Raw genomic sequence first — 19,650 nt, 5'->3', positions numbered from 1 at the left:
CCATCCTCATCCTCCTTGACCTCAGCGCCGCCTTCGACACCATCAACCACTCCATTCTCATCTCTCGCCTCCATCCACCATTGGGATGACCAGCACTGCCCTCTCCTGGATCAAACCATATCTCTCTGACAGACTCCAATTCATCTACATCAACAACTCCAAATCCCCCACTGCCCCAATCCCTCATGGTGTCCCCCAGGGTTCAGTACTTGGTCCCCTATACTGTTCATCCTCAACATGCTACCACTCGGACAGATCCTCCGCAAACATGGCCTCCGGTTCCACTGTTATGCAGATGACACACAGCTGAAACTCAACTGTGACAAATCCAACATCATCATGATTGGCCCAAATTCCCTGACCCGCTCCACCCGGGATTTTTCACTCACCATTGACGGCTCCATTCTCACCCCCTCCACCCACGCCCCTCCACCCACGTCCGTAACCTTGGTATCATTCTCGACCCCACCCTCTCCTTCCTCCCGCATGTCAACCAGATCACCAAAACCGCCTTCTTCCACCTCAGGAACATTGCCTGTCTACGCTCCTCACTATCCTTCTGCTACTGAAACACTGACCCATGCATTCATCACACCCCAACTGGACTACTGCAACAGCATCCTTTAGCAGTGATTCCCAACCAGGGGTATGTGTACCCCTAGGGGTACTTGAGCAGCTTGCAGGGGGTACTTGGAACGATTGGGGATTACATTTTATTTCCAAAATGATTAAAAAAAACAATATTCCAAGTAATAGGTCCATCTTGGTAAAACTGATGACTTTTTCCAATTGAAAACTGTCAGAATTGTATTAAAGGGGAGTTATTTAAATTATTTAGATTTAATAATCAGATGTTATGCCTAGTAAAAGTTTGATGTGAGTTTAATAGAACACATTTAGGAGAATCATCGACACACATGAGTGAGGGGGTACTATTGGCATGGCAAAAACCTCAAGAGGTACACAAGACAAAAAAGGTTGGGAACCACTGCTTTATGGCACACCCTCCAAAATCCTCAATAAATTACAATACGTCCAAAATTCTGCTGCCCGCATGCTCACCTCCACCCGCCGCTCCGACCACATCACCCCCGTCCTCCACCATCTCCACTGGCCCCCCATCAGATACAGGATTCACTTCAAAATATTACTCACCAGTGCCTTCAAAGCCCTCAACAACCTGGCCCCACCCTACCTCTCCGACCTCCTTCACCACCACACGCCTACCCGCCGCCTCAGGTCCGCAGACGCTAACCTCCTCCAACCCATCAAAACGAAGCTCCGGACCTGAGGCAACACGGGCGACAGGGCCTTCACTGCAGCCGCCCCCAGCCTCTGGAACACTCTCCCCAGCCATATCAGTCAGGCAGACACTCTTCAAAAAAAAAACCAAAACCCACCTCTTTACACTTGCTTTCAACCATGAAGTTCTCTTTCTCTCACCTTTTTATTTCTTTATTTTTCTTTATTAAAGTTGTTTTATCTTGTAGTGTAAAGCGTCTTTGAGCACTAGGAAAAGTGCTATATAAATCTGATGTATTATTATGATTAATTTGCCTAATATGTGGCAGTTGTTTGTCGCTTGAATTCTGCAATATCTGTCCTTACCTGAGACAGTAAAGAATACCAGCTCTTCTCACAACATTGGTGGGTCTGGACAGAAGTGAGAAAGCTGCAGTAATTTGCAGGCATATTTTTTCCCATGCTCCTTATTTGTTTTTTTCAAGTTATCCAAACTCCTTATTCTTTGTTTCATGTTAAATAAATCAGTGACACGTAACCAACGTTTTTATTTTAAAATGGCAACATGATACATACCTGGGTCATTATAGTTTCCCGTCTTTATTTTCTGTTTTTGTTCCAACTGAAATGTTTTATGGTCACTCATGATTCAGTAGGTCACGAGTTGGCTTGGTTCCAGCCTTAAAACTTGTTATATAAGAATTTTTCTAAATGTCTATAGAGAAAATGAATGGGGGAACTTACTTCCTGGGCAAAAAATGTCACATGACTCTTCAGCTCTATGCTCCTTACTTCTATTATTGTTGTTATTATGACTCACGCTGCTGTATATAATCTAATATTAGGTACCTTACATATTCTCTCTTCTTACTCAATAATACTTTTGATAAAGATTGTAGGAGAAGGCACATATATGCTGCCACTTTACTGTATGTACCTCCTTAATTTTATTGTTTTATTGTTTATTCCTATTCTTCTTACAATGTCTATTTCAGCAATAGATCACGACAGGCCGTGGTATATGCTGCTCATTATACCACACCTAAGGGTCGTGCTGCGAAAACACCCTCAGGTGAGCTATAATGAGCATATATCACGGTCTGAAGTGAGCTATTGCTTTTATAAAACGGTTACCAACTATGGCAATATGAAAATTATTATTATTATTATTATTTAAATGTCTTAAATCACTGTTTAAAAAATGAGAAGAGCACAAATTAGATGCGCTGAGATGAGCTGTTGGAGTGGCTCTAACTGTGGTATATTGACTGTGGTATATGCTCAATATACCACAGCTGTGAGCCAATCAGATTGCTTGATTTGAGAGAGCCGTTTTATAACTGTTTATATATTATTTTCCCTACATGAATGTGACAACTGCAGCATTACTCAAATTATCAATAAACTATTTCTGAATCTTTCTTTTTTTCTTTGACCATTTATTTATACAGTGGTAGTCTCACTGAGAGCAATGCTCTCTTTTTCAGGAGTGCCATGTTCACATTCACACACACATTCACACCTGGAAGCTGACCAGTACAACAACAACCACAGTCTGATCTGCTGGCCACTGAGCAGCTCCACTGAAAAGGGGAATGCTAACATTGTATAGCTAGAAAGGCTTTAAGCATAACATGACAAGCCGCTCCAGCAGTGAACCAACAGCGAGGTACAGTAACTGAGTGTCACATTGAGCAGAAAACACACTGGTTCAAAAATACACTTACACTCTTTTCCAAGTAATGATTATAAGAGACACGTCTCTATAGCCACTTTCACACAGAGATCGCGCAATATTGCCATTCAGAAGGAATACACTGTTGGCATATGTAGACTCATATAGACTATGGAGTGGTTTACCTACAATTTTTGAACAAATATTCATCTGTCTAAGTAGTTGTGATTTTAAGGTAACAGACAGGCATCCATACCAGGTGGTACTGCAGTACTGTAAAACACTCATAATCACTGAGGTAAAAAATAATAGAAGAATCTGTTTACTAGCACCAAAAGATCTTAATCGGCGAAGAAAGTATAGTCTTTGCTTCGTTTCTTTACACAGAGAGTCTACATGGTCTTTCCATGACAGCAGGTGGTCTATTGTTACTCCTAGGTATGTGAAGGAGCATACCTGTTTGATCTGTCCATTATGGATAGTAACAGAGGAGCTGTGTGTGTCAGGTGGAGACCCAAAAACAATCTCTGCTGTCTTTTTTGCATTGATTAAGAGAGCGTTGTTGTCGCTCCACTCCACCACCTTATTTACTCTATGTTGGTGCAGGCCAGGGTCGCTAGAGCTATCAAGCAGAGAGATCAAAACTGTCTCATCAGAGTATTTTAGAAAGGAGGCATACCAGTGGATTAAGTATGGATTCAGTTCCAGCTGTACCATCTTTAATATCAGAATGTCTGGCTGTATTGTATTGAAGGCTGATGAGTACCGTAATCCAAGAAAAGTGTTCTTGCATAATTATTGTTGGATTATATGATACAAATAACATATTCTTTCTTCTCTGCCAGGCTTTACCAATAAACTGGGCGATATCAAAAGCTCCCTTGCTAAAGAATAATTCAAGTCTGGCCTCATCCTGAAACCAGAAGGCCTCAGGTTGAGCAGCACCAAACATTTTTTCAACGAGCTGCAGCAGTGCCAGCTCAGCGAGGTGCGGGGGCGAGCCCGCGCAGGGGGGGGCGAGGCCGCGCGGGTGAGCCTAGGAATCAAGTGTGCTTAGCACGCGAGATGCCTAGTTATATATAATAGCCTATGTCACTTGTTTTTATCTATTATTATCCATAATCAGGCCCGATTTGAGCTACATTAGGGTGGGCTGGTAGGGGGCAACTTTGGCGGTAGGTTGCCAGAGGTTGTCGGTTCGGGGATGTGGATTAAGTTGCATTATAGTCAAATTTATAAAGAATGATCTGAAGCAGGGTGTAGAAGCCATTTCCAGAGTTAAGTGTAATTGGGGACACCAAATTGTTCCAGTAGGTGTCACCATTCTGTTTTGGGTCACCAAACTGTAAGTAGGAACTTTCACTCAGGTGACAGGCCAATGTTTATAAGACTATTATTATCAAAACTATTCACAAACTAACTATGTACAAACTAACTATTTAAAAAACTATTGCTATATTTCCAAGACTTTTAGTCTTATTCAAACTCAAACTGAAAAGTGACAAAGAAAACAAGTTTGAAAGCAGATTGATTTACCCTAAAAATAAAAATCCTTCATCCAGTTTAAAATAATCAACTTCATAGCATTTATTTTCATTGGATGAGCTTATTTCTCAAATCAAATTAAAGACTAATCCAGTGAGACAACAAACTATACTTGCCATTTAGCTTTCAAAACTATATTATTTGCAAGACTTGTAGTCCTATTCAAAGTCAGAGCAGTGCTTGTGGGCGGTACAGGAGCTCTAACGTTATCCAGAGCCTCTGCTGATGTGCTGTGTTTGTGAGGGCCAGATTTTCTAGTATTGAATATTTTCTTAGATTTTTTTTTACCCCTAAAATAACATTTTACATCAGTAATGAAGCTACAACACTGATCAGATCCAATTAGGCTATCTATAAATCTATATATAGATGATATATTATTATAAGATATCAAATTAGATCATATAATACAATTAAGAGAATAGCTTATGATTGATAATATAATAGATATTTAGGTGATTGATTAAAAGATAAAAACATTGGGCTAAACAAGGGTAAATAGCCTATTTATTTTTGGGGTGAAAAGTATCTTAAAATCAAACACGTAGGCTATTTGATTTTAAGGTGTAGCCTACACCAACACACAACATCATCCTGCAATGAAATATGTTTGACAAGTATCCTTCATACTTTTGCCACTAACAGCTACAGCCAACAGGCTCATCAACGCTTTTCCACGCTGGCCCTATGGTTTCCACCTAGCCTTGCTTTTTACCCGTTTGAATTGTACCACAGGGGGTACACATGTTCAATTTTCTCCATTTAAAAGATAACTATCATGTCAAGAAAGTCGCAGTTGCAGAACGTTGCTTTGATCAGATCAACAGATTGAGAGAAGGAGGTGGATCCTGTGTGCAGAAACAACAAAGTGAAAGTGCAGTTTAGTAACTGGGTCACTTTTTCTCCAGATCAGATTGAGGCATTGCTGAACGGAAGACGGGAGGTGAATTTCAATCCATACAGGTAAATGGCTATAGATCACATTACTGAACTTTACGGACAGAAACTAACAGGTGAAACTTAAGAGTTGTGAAACAGGTATGGTTATTTCAGATAGAAGAGGAGAGAAAGAAAATCACCTAACTCTAGCCTAAGTAAACTCATTGTTTGTTCTCCAGTGCAATGTTTTCCTCGTACAATTTTGACTTTAATCCCAGATTTTTTTTTTTCTCCAAGTAGGGTAGCCCTTTCCGTCAACAGTGGTAGCCTACAAAAAAATACAATGGCCTTATATAATAGCCTATGCTGTCATACTTTGATATGTTGTTTTATGTGTTCTCTCTGTGTATTTTAGTCCCACAGAGACTACGGTCGCTTTCACATAGAAACTGTTTGGTCCACTTTAAACGCCACAGAGTTCGTTTGGCAGGCCCGATTTGAGCTACATTAGGGTGGGCTGGTAGGGGGCAACTTTGGCGGTAGGTTGCCAGAGGTTGTGGGTTCAGGGATGAGGATTAAATTGCATTATATTCTAATTGATAAAGAATGATTTGAAGCAGGGTGTAGAAGCCATTTCCAGAGTTAAGTGTAATTGGGGACACCAAATTGTTCCAGTAGAGCCGTTTTCCCACATGCGCTTTATACCAGGAAATTACCAGAAAGCGGTGTAATGCCAGAGTCCTTCAGTCCAGCCCGACAGGGACACAGACAGTGAAAATGGCAAAGGCTTGTTCGAGTCTTGCAAGCTGCCCAACGCTTGTAAGCAGATGCACGAAGTGAAATGTGGAAGTATTTTGCTTACGTTGCTGACAGCGAAGGCAAGCCCCCTGGACACATCAAACAAAGCCAGTCTGTAAAAAGTGCTTCAACGCGACGCAAGTGAACGGATAAACATCGAACCAACAAGGCTATTTCTCTCCGACAGGGATCCCAACTTCTTCAAAGATTTCAGTTCAAAGACTGGTTAGCGAATGTGAAGGATACAACATACATGCCCTCTTAAGTCAAACGAGTGTGATTTATTGTGTGACAAGCGAACTTATTTCACCATCGGAGTTTTGCCGACCCCCAAAATAAGCCCCCCCCCCCCCTCAAATACAGGCAATTTCGCTGCTACTGTATATTCACACATGTGAGCCCTCAGGTGTGAAGGGAAATTCCGGGAAATGGTTAAAGACTAATCCAGTGAGACAACAAACTATACTTGCCATTTAGCTTTCAAAACTATTATATTTACAAGACTTGTAGTCCTATTCAAAGTCGGAGCAGTGCTTGTGGACGGTACAGGAGCTCTAACGTTATCCGGAGCCTCTGCTGATGTACTGGCAGCAGCATATAGAGACAGAAGCAGCACGGGGCTTTGAAGAAACCGATACATCATGAACACACAGCAGCTGTTGTAGTCGCTTTGGATGAAGTAAATGAATGTAATGTAATGTACGTCAAGCTATGAGCTTTCGCTAGCAGCACAGCATTCACTAACTGAGAGAAAGATTATTTCTAACTTCCTAGAAAAGTCACCATGGTGTGTGTGTGGAAGAATAATAATTGCCTATTGGTTCTCTACTGCTGGGGGCGTGTCTTTGGGTAGGGGTCTGCTGACAGACACATTTCTCCACAGTTGAGTCTGGGCAGCGGAGACTGACAGTCGAGTCTGTCTCAGAGCTCTGATGAGTCGAGAGGACTCTGGAGGCGGGCTGAAGCTCAGTGCCCACCCAATCAGAAGCTAGAATCGCTACGGGTATTTTCTGTGCAATTTTTCCATTGGCTGGGGGTGAAAATAAACATATTTTCCTAACTTTTGATTGGGTGGGCAAGACTCATGTCTGGGTGGGCAATGCCGACCTCTGCCCACGGCTGAAATCGGCCCTGTCCATAATTATGAATTTGTTTTTGGGTTTTTCAGACTTGACTTCCCCTTTCTTTCTTTCTTTCTTTCTTTTTAAGAGATTGCAGAGATGTCTGAAGGAAAAGGGCGGATCCTAGGACTAGTTCTACGTGGCAGCCTGCTGGTTCTGGTGGTCACATTGTGTATTGTGTATTACCCCAAAGGTAAAGCGGTGAACATACAGTACCCTTGCACATAGCTACAAACGAAGAGTTTGGTTGCAATTTTTTTTTTTTTTTTATGTCCATAAAAATAAAGATAAATTGGTATCTTAACTTACAGTATATACTGTATTTAGTCAGCTTTTATTTTGTCATCCAAAGACTGATATTATATGTTCAAATAGTATCATTTCTTTGAAGTTGTGTTAAATAATAATAATGATGATGATAATAATAATCCACAGAGCTCGTGAGTGATCGGAGGCTCATTCTGTTGGGGAAAACTGGAGCAGGAAAGAGTGCAACTGGAAATACCATCCTGGGGTGTAGCACCTTTAAGGAGGCGATGTCCCCCGAATCTGTGACAGTAGTTTGTCAGAAAGGGGAGGTAGAACATGATAACCGTAGCATTGTGGTTATTGACACCCCAGGGATCTATGACACAAAAAAGACAAAGGAAGAATTTCAAGGAACAATAGAGGACTGCATTGTCAAACAGTCAGTTCCAGGACCCCATGCCTTTCTGTTGGTGATCAGTCTGATGTCAAGATTCACAGAAACGGAGAGGAAGGTTGTGGAGTGGATCAAGGATAACTTTGGCTCAGATGCTGACAAGTACACCATGGTCGTGTTCACACATGCAGACCAGTTACGACAGAAATCTGTGAAACGCTTTGTGAAAGAGAGTGTGCATCTGGACAGAGTGATCCAGAGGTTTGGAGGAAGATACCATGCACTCAGCAATGACAAGAGAGCCAGTCGTAGCCACCAGGTCCAAGAGCTTCTGGAGAAGATAGACAAGATGGTGGAGCAGAACGGAGGAAAGCACTACACCAATGAGATGTACGAGAAACCCCGGAAGAAACTCAATGAGGAGGAGAAAAGGAGGGAGGAGGAGGAGGAGAAGGAGAAAGCGAGGGAGGAGGTGCTGAAGAAAAGTATGGAGGAGGAGATGAAGAAAGGGATGGAGGAGGAGGTGAGGGCAAGGTTGGGGTGGAGAAGATGAAATGGAGGGAGGAGGATGAGAAGAAAAAGAAGGAGGAGTGGGAAGCCTTTATTACGTTTTGCATCAAGTGTTTTGTGGTCATTGTGATTGGCATTGGCAGTGTCTTTATCTTTGCTAAAATGAATGTGCAGCAGAAGAAACTCAAGGAGGAGAAAAAGGAGGAGAAAAGGAAGAGTAAGGCGATAGCATAGCAGATGTGTTTATGTGTGCAATGCAACACATTTGGGGAAGGCTGCCGGAGAGGAACTTAGGTTCTAGATCAGTGGTTCTCAACTGGACTATCCTTACGACCCACATTTTTCCTTAGACATTACATCGCGACCCAATTTTCAGAATTTTGCCTACATTTGTAGTGTCATATAGCCCCCTTTGCAACAAGCAAGCATGTCATGGATGCCATATGGTACCAGTATCTTCACTCTGCCTTTAAAAATGAGCCCGCTACAGCCTCTGAAATACAGTCATGTTGGCCACCGACGCCAGCATCATCAATGACTAGAAGAACTTTTTTTTCTCATGCACACATCCACGACCCGCTCAAAACGGCCCCGCGACCCACTTTTGGGTCCCGACCCACCAGTTGAGAAACACTGTTCTAGATCACACATGGGGAAAATACGCCCCCTGTGCAGCCCGCGCTGGAATTGCACTTTCTTTCTTTTTTTACAGTGCACCTGAACGCAACATGCAAGATACCCGCTGAATAAGTGTCCAAATGTTCATGTCATTCTGGCCAATACTCTTCTGTTATAGCATTTCAGTCTGGAATATGGAATATCTTTCAATAAGTTTTATCTGTTTTATCTTTATGTAAAGCACTTTGAATGGCATCTTATGTTTGAATTGTGCTATATAAATAAAGTTTATTATATTATTATTATTATTATTATTATTATTATTAATCTTTATGACTAAAAGGCTAAAAGTAATCTCATGTGTAAGAAATGACTGTTCTACAATGAAGTAGAAATTTAAATAATTAACTTGTTGGTTTTGGATTTATTTAGCTTCAAGAGTGCATTTTTGTTCGTGTGACCCTCAACACAGGCTTTGAGAATCCCCTTACTGATGCTTATGCTTAAATTAACCCACTCATATTCTGGTTTATTTCAAGAAAAACATTTCAGCTAGTGGAAATTCTAAATCTAGCAGCCATATTGGCAGGTGGTGAAAAAAGTTAATTTCAAGCCACGAGTTGGCTTGGTTCCAGCCTTAAAACTTGTTATATAAGGATTTTTCTAAATGTCTATAGAGAAAATGAATGGGGGAACTCACTTCCTGGGCAAAAAATGTCACATGACTCTTCAGCTCTATGCTCCTTACTTCTATTATTGTTATTATTATTCACGCTGCTGTATATAATCTAATATTAGGTACCTTACATATTCTCTCTTCTTACTCAATAATACTTTTGATAAAGATTGTAGGAGAAGGCACATATATGCTGCCACTTTACTGTATGTACCTCCTTAATTTTATTGTTTTATTGTTTATTCCTATTCTTCTTACAATGTCTATTTCAGCAATAGATCACGACAGGCCGTGGTATATGCTGCTCATTATACCACACCTAAGGGTCGTGCTGCGAAAACACCCTCAGGTGAGCTATAATGAGCATATATCACGGTCTGAAGTGAGCTATTGCTTTTATAAAACGGTTACCAACTATGGCAATATGAAAATTATTATTATTATTATTATTTAAATGTCTTAAATCACTGTTTAAAAAATGAGAAGAGCACAAATTAGATGCGCTGAGATGAGCTGTTGGAGTGGCTCTAACTGTGGTATATTGACTGTGGTATATGCTCAATATACCACACCTAAGGGTCGTGCTGAGAAGACACCCTCAGGTGAGCTATAATGAGCATATATCACGGTCTGAAGTGAGCTATTGTGTTTATAAAACTATGGCAATATGAAAATTATTATTATTATTATTTAAATGTCTTAAGTACCCCACTGGTCCATCTGATGGATATTTCTTACATTCGCGTATGGGCCATTTGGACATTTTTTGAGTAAATGGACGGAAATTAAGGCTAGGTATTTATTTTGGGGTATTTTACAAAAATCATCCATATCTATCCTCTTATTACCATCCAAAGACCTTGTTTTGAAATTACACCTCAATTTACCATTAGTCCATCAGATGGACCCATTGACTTCCATTATAAACACTCTATTGGTACTCCCAGCAAATCTTTACAAAATTAATTTATTTAATTTGTTTCAGCAGGCATCCTGGACCAAATACCTTGAAATTTGACCTTAATATCTAACCTTGGAGTTGGTTGAAAATTTGGGGGAGTTACATGGTCTCAAAGTCCATTGCATAGTAGTTGTCCCATTGGTTTCAATGTTAATTTTGCACAAAAACAAAAACAAAATGTTGACTCCCAGCTAATTTTCCAAAAAATCATTATTTCCTTGATGTTACACATCTCACCTTGACTCAAGGGGTTCAAATTGTAGTTTCTACTGTGTTTGGCTATTTCCCCATATTCCCCCAGTTTTGGCATAGCAATCAATTCCATACAGTTTACATTAAATGTAAAAAAAAAATGATTCCTATGCCAAAGATGGGAAAATATTAGAAAACTGAATTTGACAGTCCACACTACTGATTTGAAGCCTTTAGACCAGGATTGATGCTGGACTAAAGCTCATTTGTGTGTTTTGGGGAAAATGGCTGGTAGTCCAAAACATGCGCTTTTTTGATTTTTGGCTCAAAATATGAAAAATATTATTTTTACAAAAAAAATATGAAAACCCACTGATGATGTCACAATGTCTGTGAAATCATCAGTAATGTCATCAGTGACATCATTATTGACCAAAATCATCTTATGACATCACTGATGATGTCATAGACTAGTGATGTCATAGGTATTGCGACTTCATTCTAAGATGTATCCTGCCAATCTTTGACACTAGGCATCTTGCAGTGGCGACTTTTGTAAAACACCCCAACCTGCCCATAATATCAGACCCAAATCCAGTTTGCCTTTATGGGAAGGAAAATAATTTACTTTTTGTGTTTGTATGTCGTTTTTCATTGTACTGTACTTACTGTACACTGGCATTTGAGGGGTTAAAATTCTCAGTAAGTATGAAATGTTGATATGAGGTATTAGGGAGGAAGTTACCAATGAATTATAAACAATAAAAAATAAAAAAATAAAAATGTATATTCATAAATGAATACATTAGTGTAGTAGCTGTACTGTACCGTACTGTAGCTGCAACCATTATGTATGTCTGTTTAATTGTATGTTTAATTAGGTATATGCTATTTGCACCTGTACATCAAATACGTCGAATTTAAAATGTTTAAGCACGTCTAAAGTATGCACATGACATGTGCACCTACTGTATGTGCAGTGAATATGCCACTGTCTCTGACTTGTCTTATCACTCTACTGCCTTATTGCTTGTTGTGTCTCTTGTTGTTTTTGCACTCATATGCCCTGTTATATTTGTACTATGTTGTAAACGGAGTCCACAGCACAAGAATTTCACACGTGATACTTGTACCACGGAGTGACAATAAAAATCTTGAATCTTGAATCTTGAATTATAAATATGACGGTCCATCAGATGGACCAATGGTAAATTGAGGATTTCATTTGCAAATGTACATTTCTTGAAAAACTAAAGAGTTATCAGAATAAATGTTGCTGCCAATCTTTGACATATCCCAAGCCATGATAATCCCCCCAGGGGAAATCCAGTTTGACTTTATGGGAAGGAAAAAAATTCACTTTTTGTCTTTTTACTGTACTTTTTTATTTTTACTGTACTTAATGTACACTGGCATTTGAGGGGTTAAAATTCTAATAGGTATGAAATGTTGGTATGAGGTATTAGGGATGAAGTGACCAATGAATTATAAACAATCAAAAATTAAAAAATTAAAATTAATATTGATAAATTAGTACAGTATTCCCCTTAAGGTCCATCAGATGGACCAGTGGTAATTTGAGGATTTTGCATTATTGGGGTTAATGCACCATATTTAAAGGGATATTGCAGAAAGGCTCCAGCCGGCCTTGACTGCCCTCAGACCAATTTCTCGTCAAGCCGAAAGACACCACCCCCCACCCCCACACCATCACAACTCAACAAGTGCCCCATCCAACCTGCACAAACATCAGCCACGCTTAATTTGCATACAATAATGCCATAGTGCATTTTCCCTTCACGTACTGTATTTGGGTCAAACAACAATCAAACATGCAATTTCACATAACTTTGTGGATCATTATTATTACATCTATCTCTAGCTCTTCTAGAGCAGATAATAAACACCCGAAAAGCTTAAAGACAAATCTTGCTACAGAAAACCAGTGTAAGTGGGAATCAACTATAACCATCAGATGTGGGAAAATACATTTAGCTCATTTTGATTCTCCACATTGATTGGACTGCAGCACAGGCTCACTGTAGACCGATATCCATCTTTCTCACACGTAATGCACGCATGTGAGTGCGCGTGCACACTCCCCCCCCCTCACTCGATTTTTTCTTGCCTCCGAGCCTCGGGGCTTAGCCCCTGTAAGCCCATGCATACCAGGGCTGGTAGTCCAGAACTCCCACAATGGCTGAAAGCCGTGACACAGCCAAGGCCGGATTAAAGTAGCCATGGGCCCCGGGGTTATGACTTTTTCAAGGGCCCTGTGGGTGAAGATTGATTGATTGATTGATTGATTGATTGTTTGATTGATTGATTGATTAAGTGATGATGAAGTATTTCTCTGCCTTCTCCTTAATCCTCTCTGGTGAAACAAGTTGCATGAGAGCAGGCAGCTGTAGCAGGTTTTCAAACAGGAAACCTTGTCTGAACCACAAACTGCCTGTCTGGAACATAACGTCTGCAAACATTCCGTTTTGCACGCACAGTCGGCACACAGGAAGCTTTGATCTCAATGAGAGCTGACTGTCAAACTGCAACCAAAACAAGTTGGTTAAGGCTAGGCAAGCAAAACAACTTGGTTGGGTATAGGCAACACAACAGTCAACGTTGATCTGCCCCGGATGGGGTTACAGTGTTCATCTTCTTCTGTGGTTTCTCTTTTTACCACACTTCTTCAGAGAAACCACAGAAGAAGAAGATGAGCACTGTAACCGCATCCGGGGCAGATCGGAGCCGACTCTTTTGTTGTTGTTAGCTTAGCTTCTAGCTATTAGCTAAATAATTATATTTACAACCAGAATGAACCGCGATGTGACTGAAAAAGTGTCATTTACAGAGCGCGTGCAGCATGCCCCGCAGGCTCTCGTTCTAGCCTGTTTGAGTGTTTGAGGAGTGTACTCGGTGCGACAAATCTTCTGTGGGGATCCGAATGAACCCAAAAGTATTTGTGGGTAGAAAACATCATATTTTAAGCTGGAAATGAGGACCGTGGTGTAAAAAACCGAAATTCTCCTTTAAGGAGCCTAAATTAATATTTCCATGTGCAGGTAATAGTGTAGGCTACTGTATGAGGAACGAAAACAACCAAACATGGCCGATGTACGCACAGCAGCTCTCAACAGCTGGTCACAGGGGTTGAAGCAAAAAATAATAATCTTTTGACTGCATTATTACGAGAGGACGTATGAATATTACGTGTTAATTACGTGTTATCTTTAGGATTGGTTCTTTTATTTAATTTTATATTGCTTTTGATAAATCTGTTTAGTTTTTAAGTAGGTAAAAATTTTCATAAAGGACGGTATGTATTTTTATGTATAAATGTCTGTTTTTATGTTGTTTGAACTGTATTGGCTCAATCCCACCACACTTAACAGCCCTGCACAGCTCGTCCCCACTCGGCTCCACTCGTCTCTACTCGATGGATGTTTTGCTTCGACCGGCGCTCGATCGGCCCCCACCCACCCCCGCCCACAGCTGGTCGTCTAAAAATAGCGACCGCATATCTGTCCTTCGGCTATAACATAACGTTACAATTAAATCCATCCACAGAACTTTTAAACTGTTTATGAAATACTGGTGCCTCTAAATGACCTACAGTGTACATGGGCAAATGTGACAATCGGCCAAGAGAATGATATCACAGGCATGCTGCGCTGTGCGGGGACGGGAGAGGCGCAACAGAGTGAAGCCTCTACCCCGCAGCCTCTCACCAGGCAAGACCGGGGCTTCCAAACACCCGCTGCGGCCTAGCGGAGCGCTGCAGCCTCCACTCAGCTACAGAGCTCCCTGAGCGAGCAGCGGACTTTTTTCTCAGACAATTGAACACCCGCCACGATTTTATTTCACCGGAGGTGAAGGCAGCGACACAAAATACTGATGGAAATATACATAACAGAAGATAAGGTAAGACCACTAAACTGGTATGCAGCCGCCAGCATTGCATTGACAGTCAGTAGACAGAGTAAACACGATTCTCTCTGACCAATCAGTAGCCATCAGAGTTTTACGTCACCATTTGGGACCTACTCGCCAGCCCGAAGTACCCCGACGAGGCAGGGACCAAAAGTAGCACGACTCGGCCACAAAACAAACCGAGCTGGGCCGGTTTTTGATGGTGGGATGAGACCAAAAGTCGAGTCGAGCGGAGCGGGACCGCGCTACTAGCTGCTGTGGAATTGGGCCATTAGTCTGAGACCAAGGACCACAATGAAAACAAGTCCTCTGACTTTATTGTGTTTTTATCCTTGATGTTGATGGCTGCATGTATTTTATGTCCCATGTATTCATCCAAAATTGAATAAAATCAATCAATCAATATATCCTGGGGAGTTGAAGATAATTTTGAGGCGAACTGGAACAGCTGTGCATAAAGCAGGCTGCGGATGGATTTCACTCTGTGTGCGCATAATGGTGCGTACCTATTGCGACTGCGAGAGAGATTATTATATTATATATATATTATATTATATCCGAGGAGTCTATTTAACGCACAACAGGCGAGACAGACTGCAGATATGCTTTGGTTGTCTTATTTATGATAGTAGACCTTCAATCTGGAGGTGATTTTCCCTCAGTCCTCCTGTCATTTTTTATGAATTAGCTGGGATTCCCGTCTTCCCGAGGCGTGCCCTTTCAGACAGATGTCGATTCAGCGCTGATACTGCCCCCACTGGCTGATACTGATACTGCCCCCACTGGCTGATACTGATACTGCCTCCAGTGGCTGATACTGATACTGCCCCCACTGGCTGATACTGATACTGCCTCCAGTGGTGGAACGAAAGGTGTAAACAAATGATCCACAACTCCGCATTAGTGACTTTCACACCGGAGGCGAGGCTTAATAATCCCACAACATTCACGGCTTTCACAGCCTGTGTGAATGAGGCTTATAATACTGTTACTACTACAGATCTGATCACAGCCTGTGTGAATGAGGCTTATAATACTGTTACTACTACAGATCTGATCACAGCCTGTGTGAATGAGGCTTATAATACTGTTACTACTACAGATCTGATCACAGCCTGTGTGAATGAGGCTTATGATACTGTTACTACTACAGATCTGCATTGATACCCGACAGCCAAATCCACCTAATCCAAGAGATGGAGAAGCTAAAAGATGAAGGCCACGCCCACAACACACACACACACACACACACACACACACACACACACACACACACACACACACAGGTGAAACCACAAAGCAAACTGTGGAGGAAGCAGGGACAAGAAAGAGGTCACCACCAGATCAAGATGATGGAAGGAGAGGTAGCAAAATATAAGCGGGACATTGAAACAGGACATTAAAGGGGGAAAAGGGCTGCCAAGTAAAGCATAGAGTCATAATTGTGGATCGAGTAACAATTATGACAATCACACAAATAAGATGAAAAATAACAAAATCAAATGGATGTAAATGTGGAAGATAAAATAAAAAGAATAAAACACAAGTTTAAAAGAAGGAGATGAAGATGGCTGGTAGGAGTTTGGCAGCAGGCATCCGGAGGAGATGGCATGGCATGGAGAGGAGAGGGGGTCTGGCTGACAGGATGGGGACTGAGGAGGCATCACATCACTGGACAGACAGCAGCACACACTTGATGCGTCTCGACATGAGCGGTGGTATCTGGACCAACCGCACACCATGAACCAGAAGAAACCCCCCTTTGGCACTGAGCAAGTGGCAGTAGAGAGTGTGGGGGTCCAACGAGACTGGAGTCCACAATAGCCACTTCTTAACATGCAGTGGAATCCATATTATAACCTGCACCTAGCCGGTTGGCCTGCATGTTAAACAACAATTAGCCGGCCTACGCGCACTCCCGAGACTCCGTATCTTATCTACCTCGACCACCGGTATAAGATCCGCTTCCACGCAAGCGCTGGTCATGTTAAACAGTGGAACGATATGATCCGCATATGTCTGAGTGGGCGGGTGTGGCTCTTCGTGACTCACTTCACGTTCGCTAGTTTATTAATTAATGAATCGTTCGGGCAATCGCTTATATCAACGAGCAAACTCACGGTTTCCTCAAGTGCTGCAAAAACGGCTTGGTTTGTTAAGTGGGTGCTAGAATGACCGTGCTTTCCGAGGTGAGGGCTGGCTTGACTGCAGAGAGGCAGCAGGGAAGGAAAGTGAAAAGTGGAGCAGAAACGCGCTCCTGAGGCAGCAGGATGACTGAAGCAAATGAAACAACTATCACAAAGAGCAGCCGACATTCTGACACTTTTTGCGCAATGCGTGCCGCTCTATCTGCCTGTTTGTCTCTCTGCCAGTGCCCGCATGTCTGTTTAGTGTGCGTGTGTGTGTGGCATGTCATTTTTAACGCTGTTCATAACGAGCAGAGCGTGTTTAGGCTATCGTATGGCTCCATTCCCAAATTAATTTTCATCGTCCCTGACGCTACTGTGCGCCCACACTGCGGAGTGGATAGGAGCTGACTGTCTCTGACTGATAGGCTATCAAAGTTTTGTGGGGAGAAATACATTTCAAACTAGTCAGATATGACTTGAATGTCATAAAATAAATCACCCACAGTGATTGACGACAGTCCGACCACTATTTTGACTGCGTGGCTTTATGTAGCTTAACAAAGGCATTTTTGGCACATTGCCACCCCTCGTTGTCAATGGACTCCGTTAAAACATGTTTTTTGAAGTCTCCAGATTTGTCAGGCAGGCAGACTGTGCATCCACACTGTGGAGAGGATAGGAGCTGACTGACTGATAGGCTATCAAACTTTTGTGGGGAGAAATAAATTTAAAACAAGTCAGATATGACTTGATTTGTTTGGTTCGCTAAAGCTGTTTCCTATCACATTTCTTGTTTTTGATAGATGCTACCGCACCGCCCCCCCCCCCCCCCCCCCCCGCCGCCCACTGGCAGAAAAAACGGCTCATATCCAGTTGTTTCTTAACAAAGACCCCTCATGTTTAGAAAGGCAAAACCTGAAAATATCCTGTTCTCTCTAGCAGGACATGATCCAGATAACATGTTTAAAAGGCACTAATGTGAGGAGCTCAGAGGAGATCCAAGGAGGGGAGAGCAGGGGGTTTGCAGCGTATGGGAGGGGTTTTTATCGGGCCTGGCTGGCACCATGCTGGGCTTTCTAGCAGGACATAGAAGAAGACCAGACTGAAAGGCGGGACACGGTCTAAGATCCAGACATGGGACCAATCAGGCTGAGGCTACGGGGGAAGGGGGAGGTGTCTTGGGCGTGTCCCCGCCCCCCCATGCTCCCTACCTGGGGAAGCAGCGTCCCCATCCAGCAGGTTGTCGTCCTCAGTGGTGTGGAAGTCCATGATGATGCCGGCTCCATCCAGCAGCTCCTCGTCACTACTGGCGCTGGCGATGCTGTTGTAGCTGTTCCTGCAGTAGCCCCTGTTGTACAGCTGCTCCGACTCCATCGAGCTACGCGCCGGTTAGCCACGCGCCCGTTAGCCACGCGCCGGTTAGCCACGCGCCCGTTAGCCACGCGCCGGTTAGCCACGCGCCTGTGCTGCCCTGGACGGGAGGGAAGGAGGGGAGGACAGAGAGAGAGAGAGAGAGAGAGTGGTGGAGATACACACTGTGTTGTGAGGAGGTTTAGCGCTAGGCTACAGAGTTTACAGGGGGGAGTCAGTCTGTTAGGCATGCTAACACACGTGCATGAGTAGTGTGCACAGCACAGTAGACAGAGACAGCACAGACAGACAGACAGAGACAGCACAGACAGACAGACAGAGACAGCACAGACAGAGACAAGACAGACAGACAGAGACAGCACAGACACACAGACAGAGACAGCACAGACAGACAGACAGAGACAGCACAGACACACAGACACACAGCACAGTAGACAGAGACAAGACAGACAGACAGAGACAGCACAGACAGAGACAGCACAGACAGACAGAGACAGCACAGACAGACAGAGACAGCACAGACAGACAGAGACAGCACAGACAGACAGACAGAGACAGCACAGACAGAGACAGCACAGACAGACAGAGACAGCACAGAGAGACAGCACAGACAGACAGACAGAGACAGCACAGACACACAGACAGACAGAGACAGCACAGACAGATAGACAGACAGAGACAGCACAGACACACAGAGAGACAGCACAGACAGACAGAGACAGCACAGACACACAGACAGAGACAGCACAGACAGATAGACAGACAGAGACAGCACAGACACACAGAGAGACAGCACAGACAGACAGAGACAGCACAGACACACAGACAGAGACAGCACAGACAGATAGACAGACAGAGACAGCACAGACACACAGAGAGACAGCACAGACAGACAGACAGAGACAGCACAGACAGAAAGAGACAGCACAGACACACAGACAGAGACAGCACAGACAGACAGACAGAGACAGCACAGACAGACAGACAGAGACAGCACAGACAGACAGAGACAGCACAGACACACAGACAGAGAGGGAGTGGTGTGTGTGAGTGAACACAGACATACATGCAGTCACACAACAGAAAGCACACAGGACACAGCACATCCACAATGAACTGCACACAACAGACAATACAATTCTACTACTGGTAAACAGCATTGCGCCTACTGTCGTATACTGGCTCTACAGTTATATATTATACCTATTTTGTCTGTTTATACCATTCCAACTAATGTGTACAAGTTTGTTCTTGCAGTGTTCAAAACACTGAGGCTCCATGTAATATTCAAAATCTGTAGTATTTCTTAGGGATGCACGATATATCGGCAATCATATCGGTATCGGCCAGTATCGGCCGATTT

The 19,650-nt window shown here is 42.7% G+C and overlaps 1 protein-coding gene across 1 annotated transcript; it reads left to right on the top strand.

Annotated features, from left to right (window-relative positions):
• Positions 1 to 5,304: 5,304 nt before the first annotated feature.
• LOC310779996 (GTPase IMAP family member 9-like) lies at positions 5,305 to 11,970 on the top strand. Its single transcript, XM_083640524.1, has 3 exons — positions 5,305 to 5,425; positions 7,349 to 7,453; positions 7,696 to 11,970. The coding sequence occupies exons 2-3, from the start codon at positions 7,360 to 7,362 to the stop codon at positions 8,454 to 8,456; spliced, it is 855 nt and encodes a 284-aa protein (XP_083496650.1). The 5' UTR covers positions 5,305 to 5,425; positions 7,349 to 7,359; the 3' UTR covers positions 8,457 to 11,970.
• The last annotated feature ends 7,680 nt before the right edge of the window (positions 11,971 to 19,650 follow it).

This window comes from Poromitra crassiceps, assembly GCF_964638095.1.
Source record: "Poromitra crassiceps genome assembly, chromosome: 7".
NCBI lineage: Eukaryota > Metazoa > Chordata > Actinopteri > Beryciformes > Melamphaidae > Poromitra > Poromitra crassiceps.
The sequence above is the reverse complement of the archived record's forward strand: the minus strand, read 5'-3'. Positions and strand labels throughout refer to the sequence as shown.

Excerpts from the sequence above, each read along its gene's own strand:
- LOC310779996 (XM_083640524.1), top strand. The coding sequence starts at position 7,360 with ATGTCTGAAGGAAAAGGGCGGATCCTAGGACTAGTTCTACGTGGCAGC. Across the intron at positions 7,454-7,695 it reads TATTGTGTATTACCCCAAAG|AGCTCGTGAGTGATCGGAGG; the intron begins GTAAAGCGGTGA and ends AATAATCCACAG.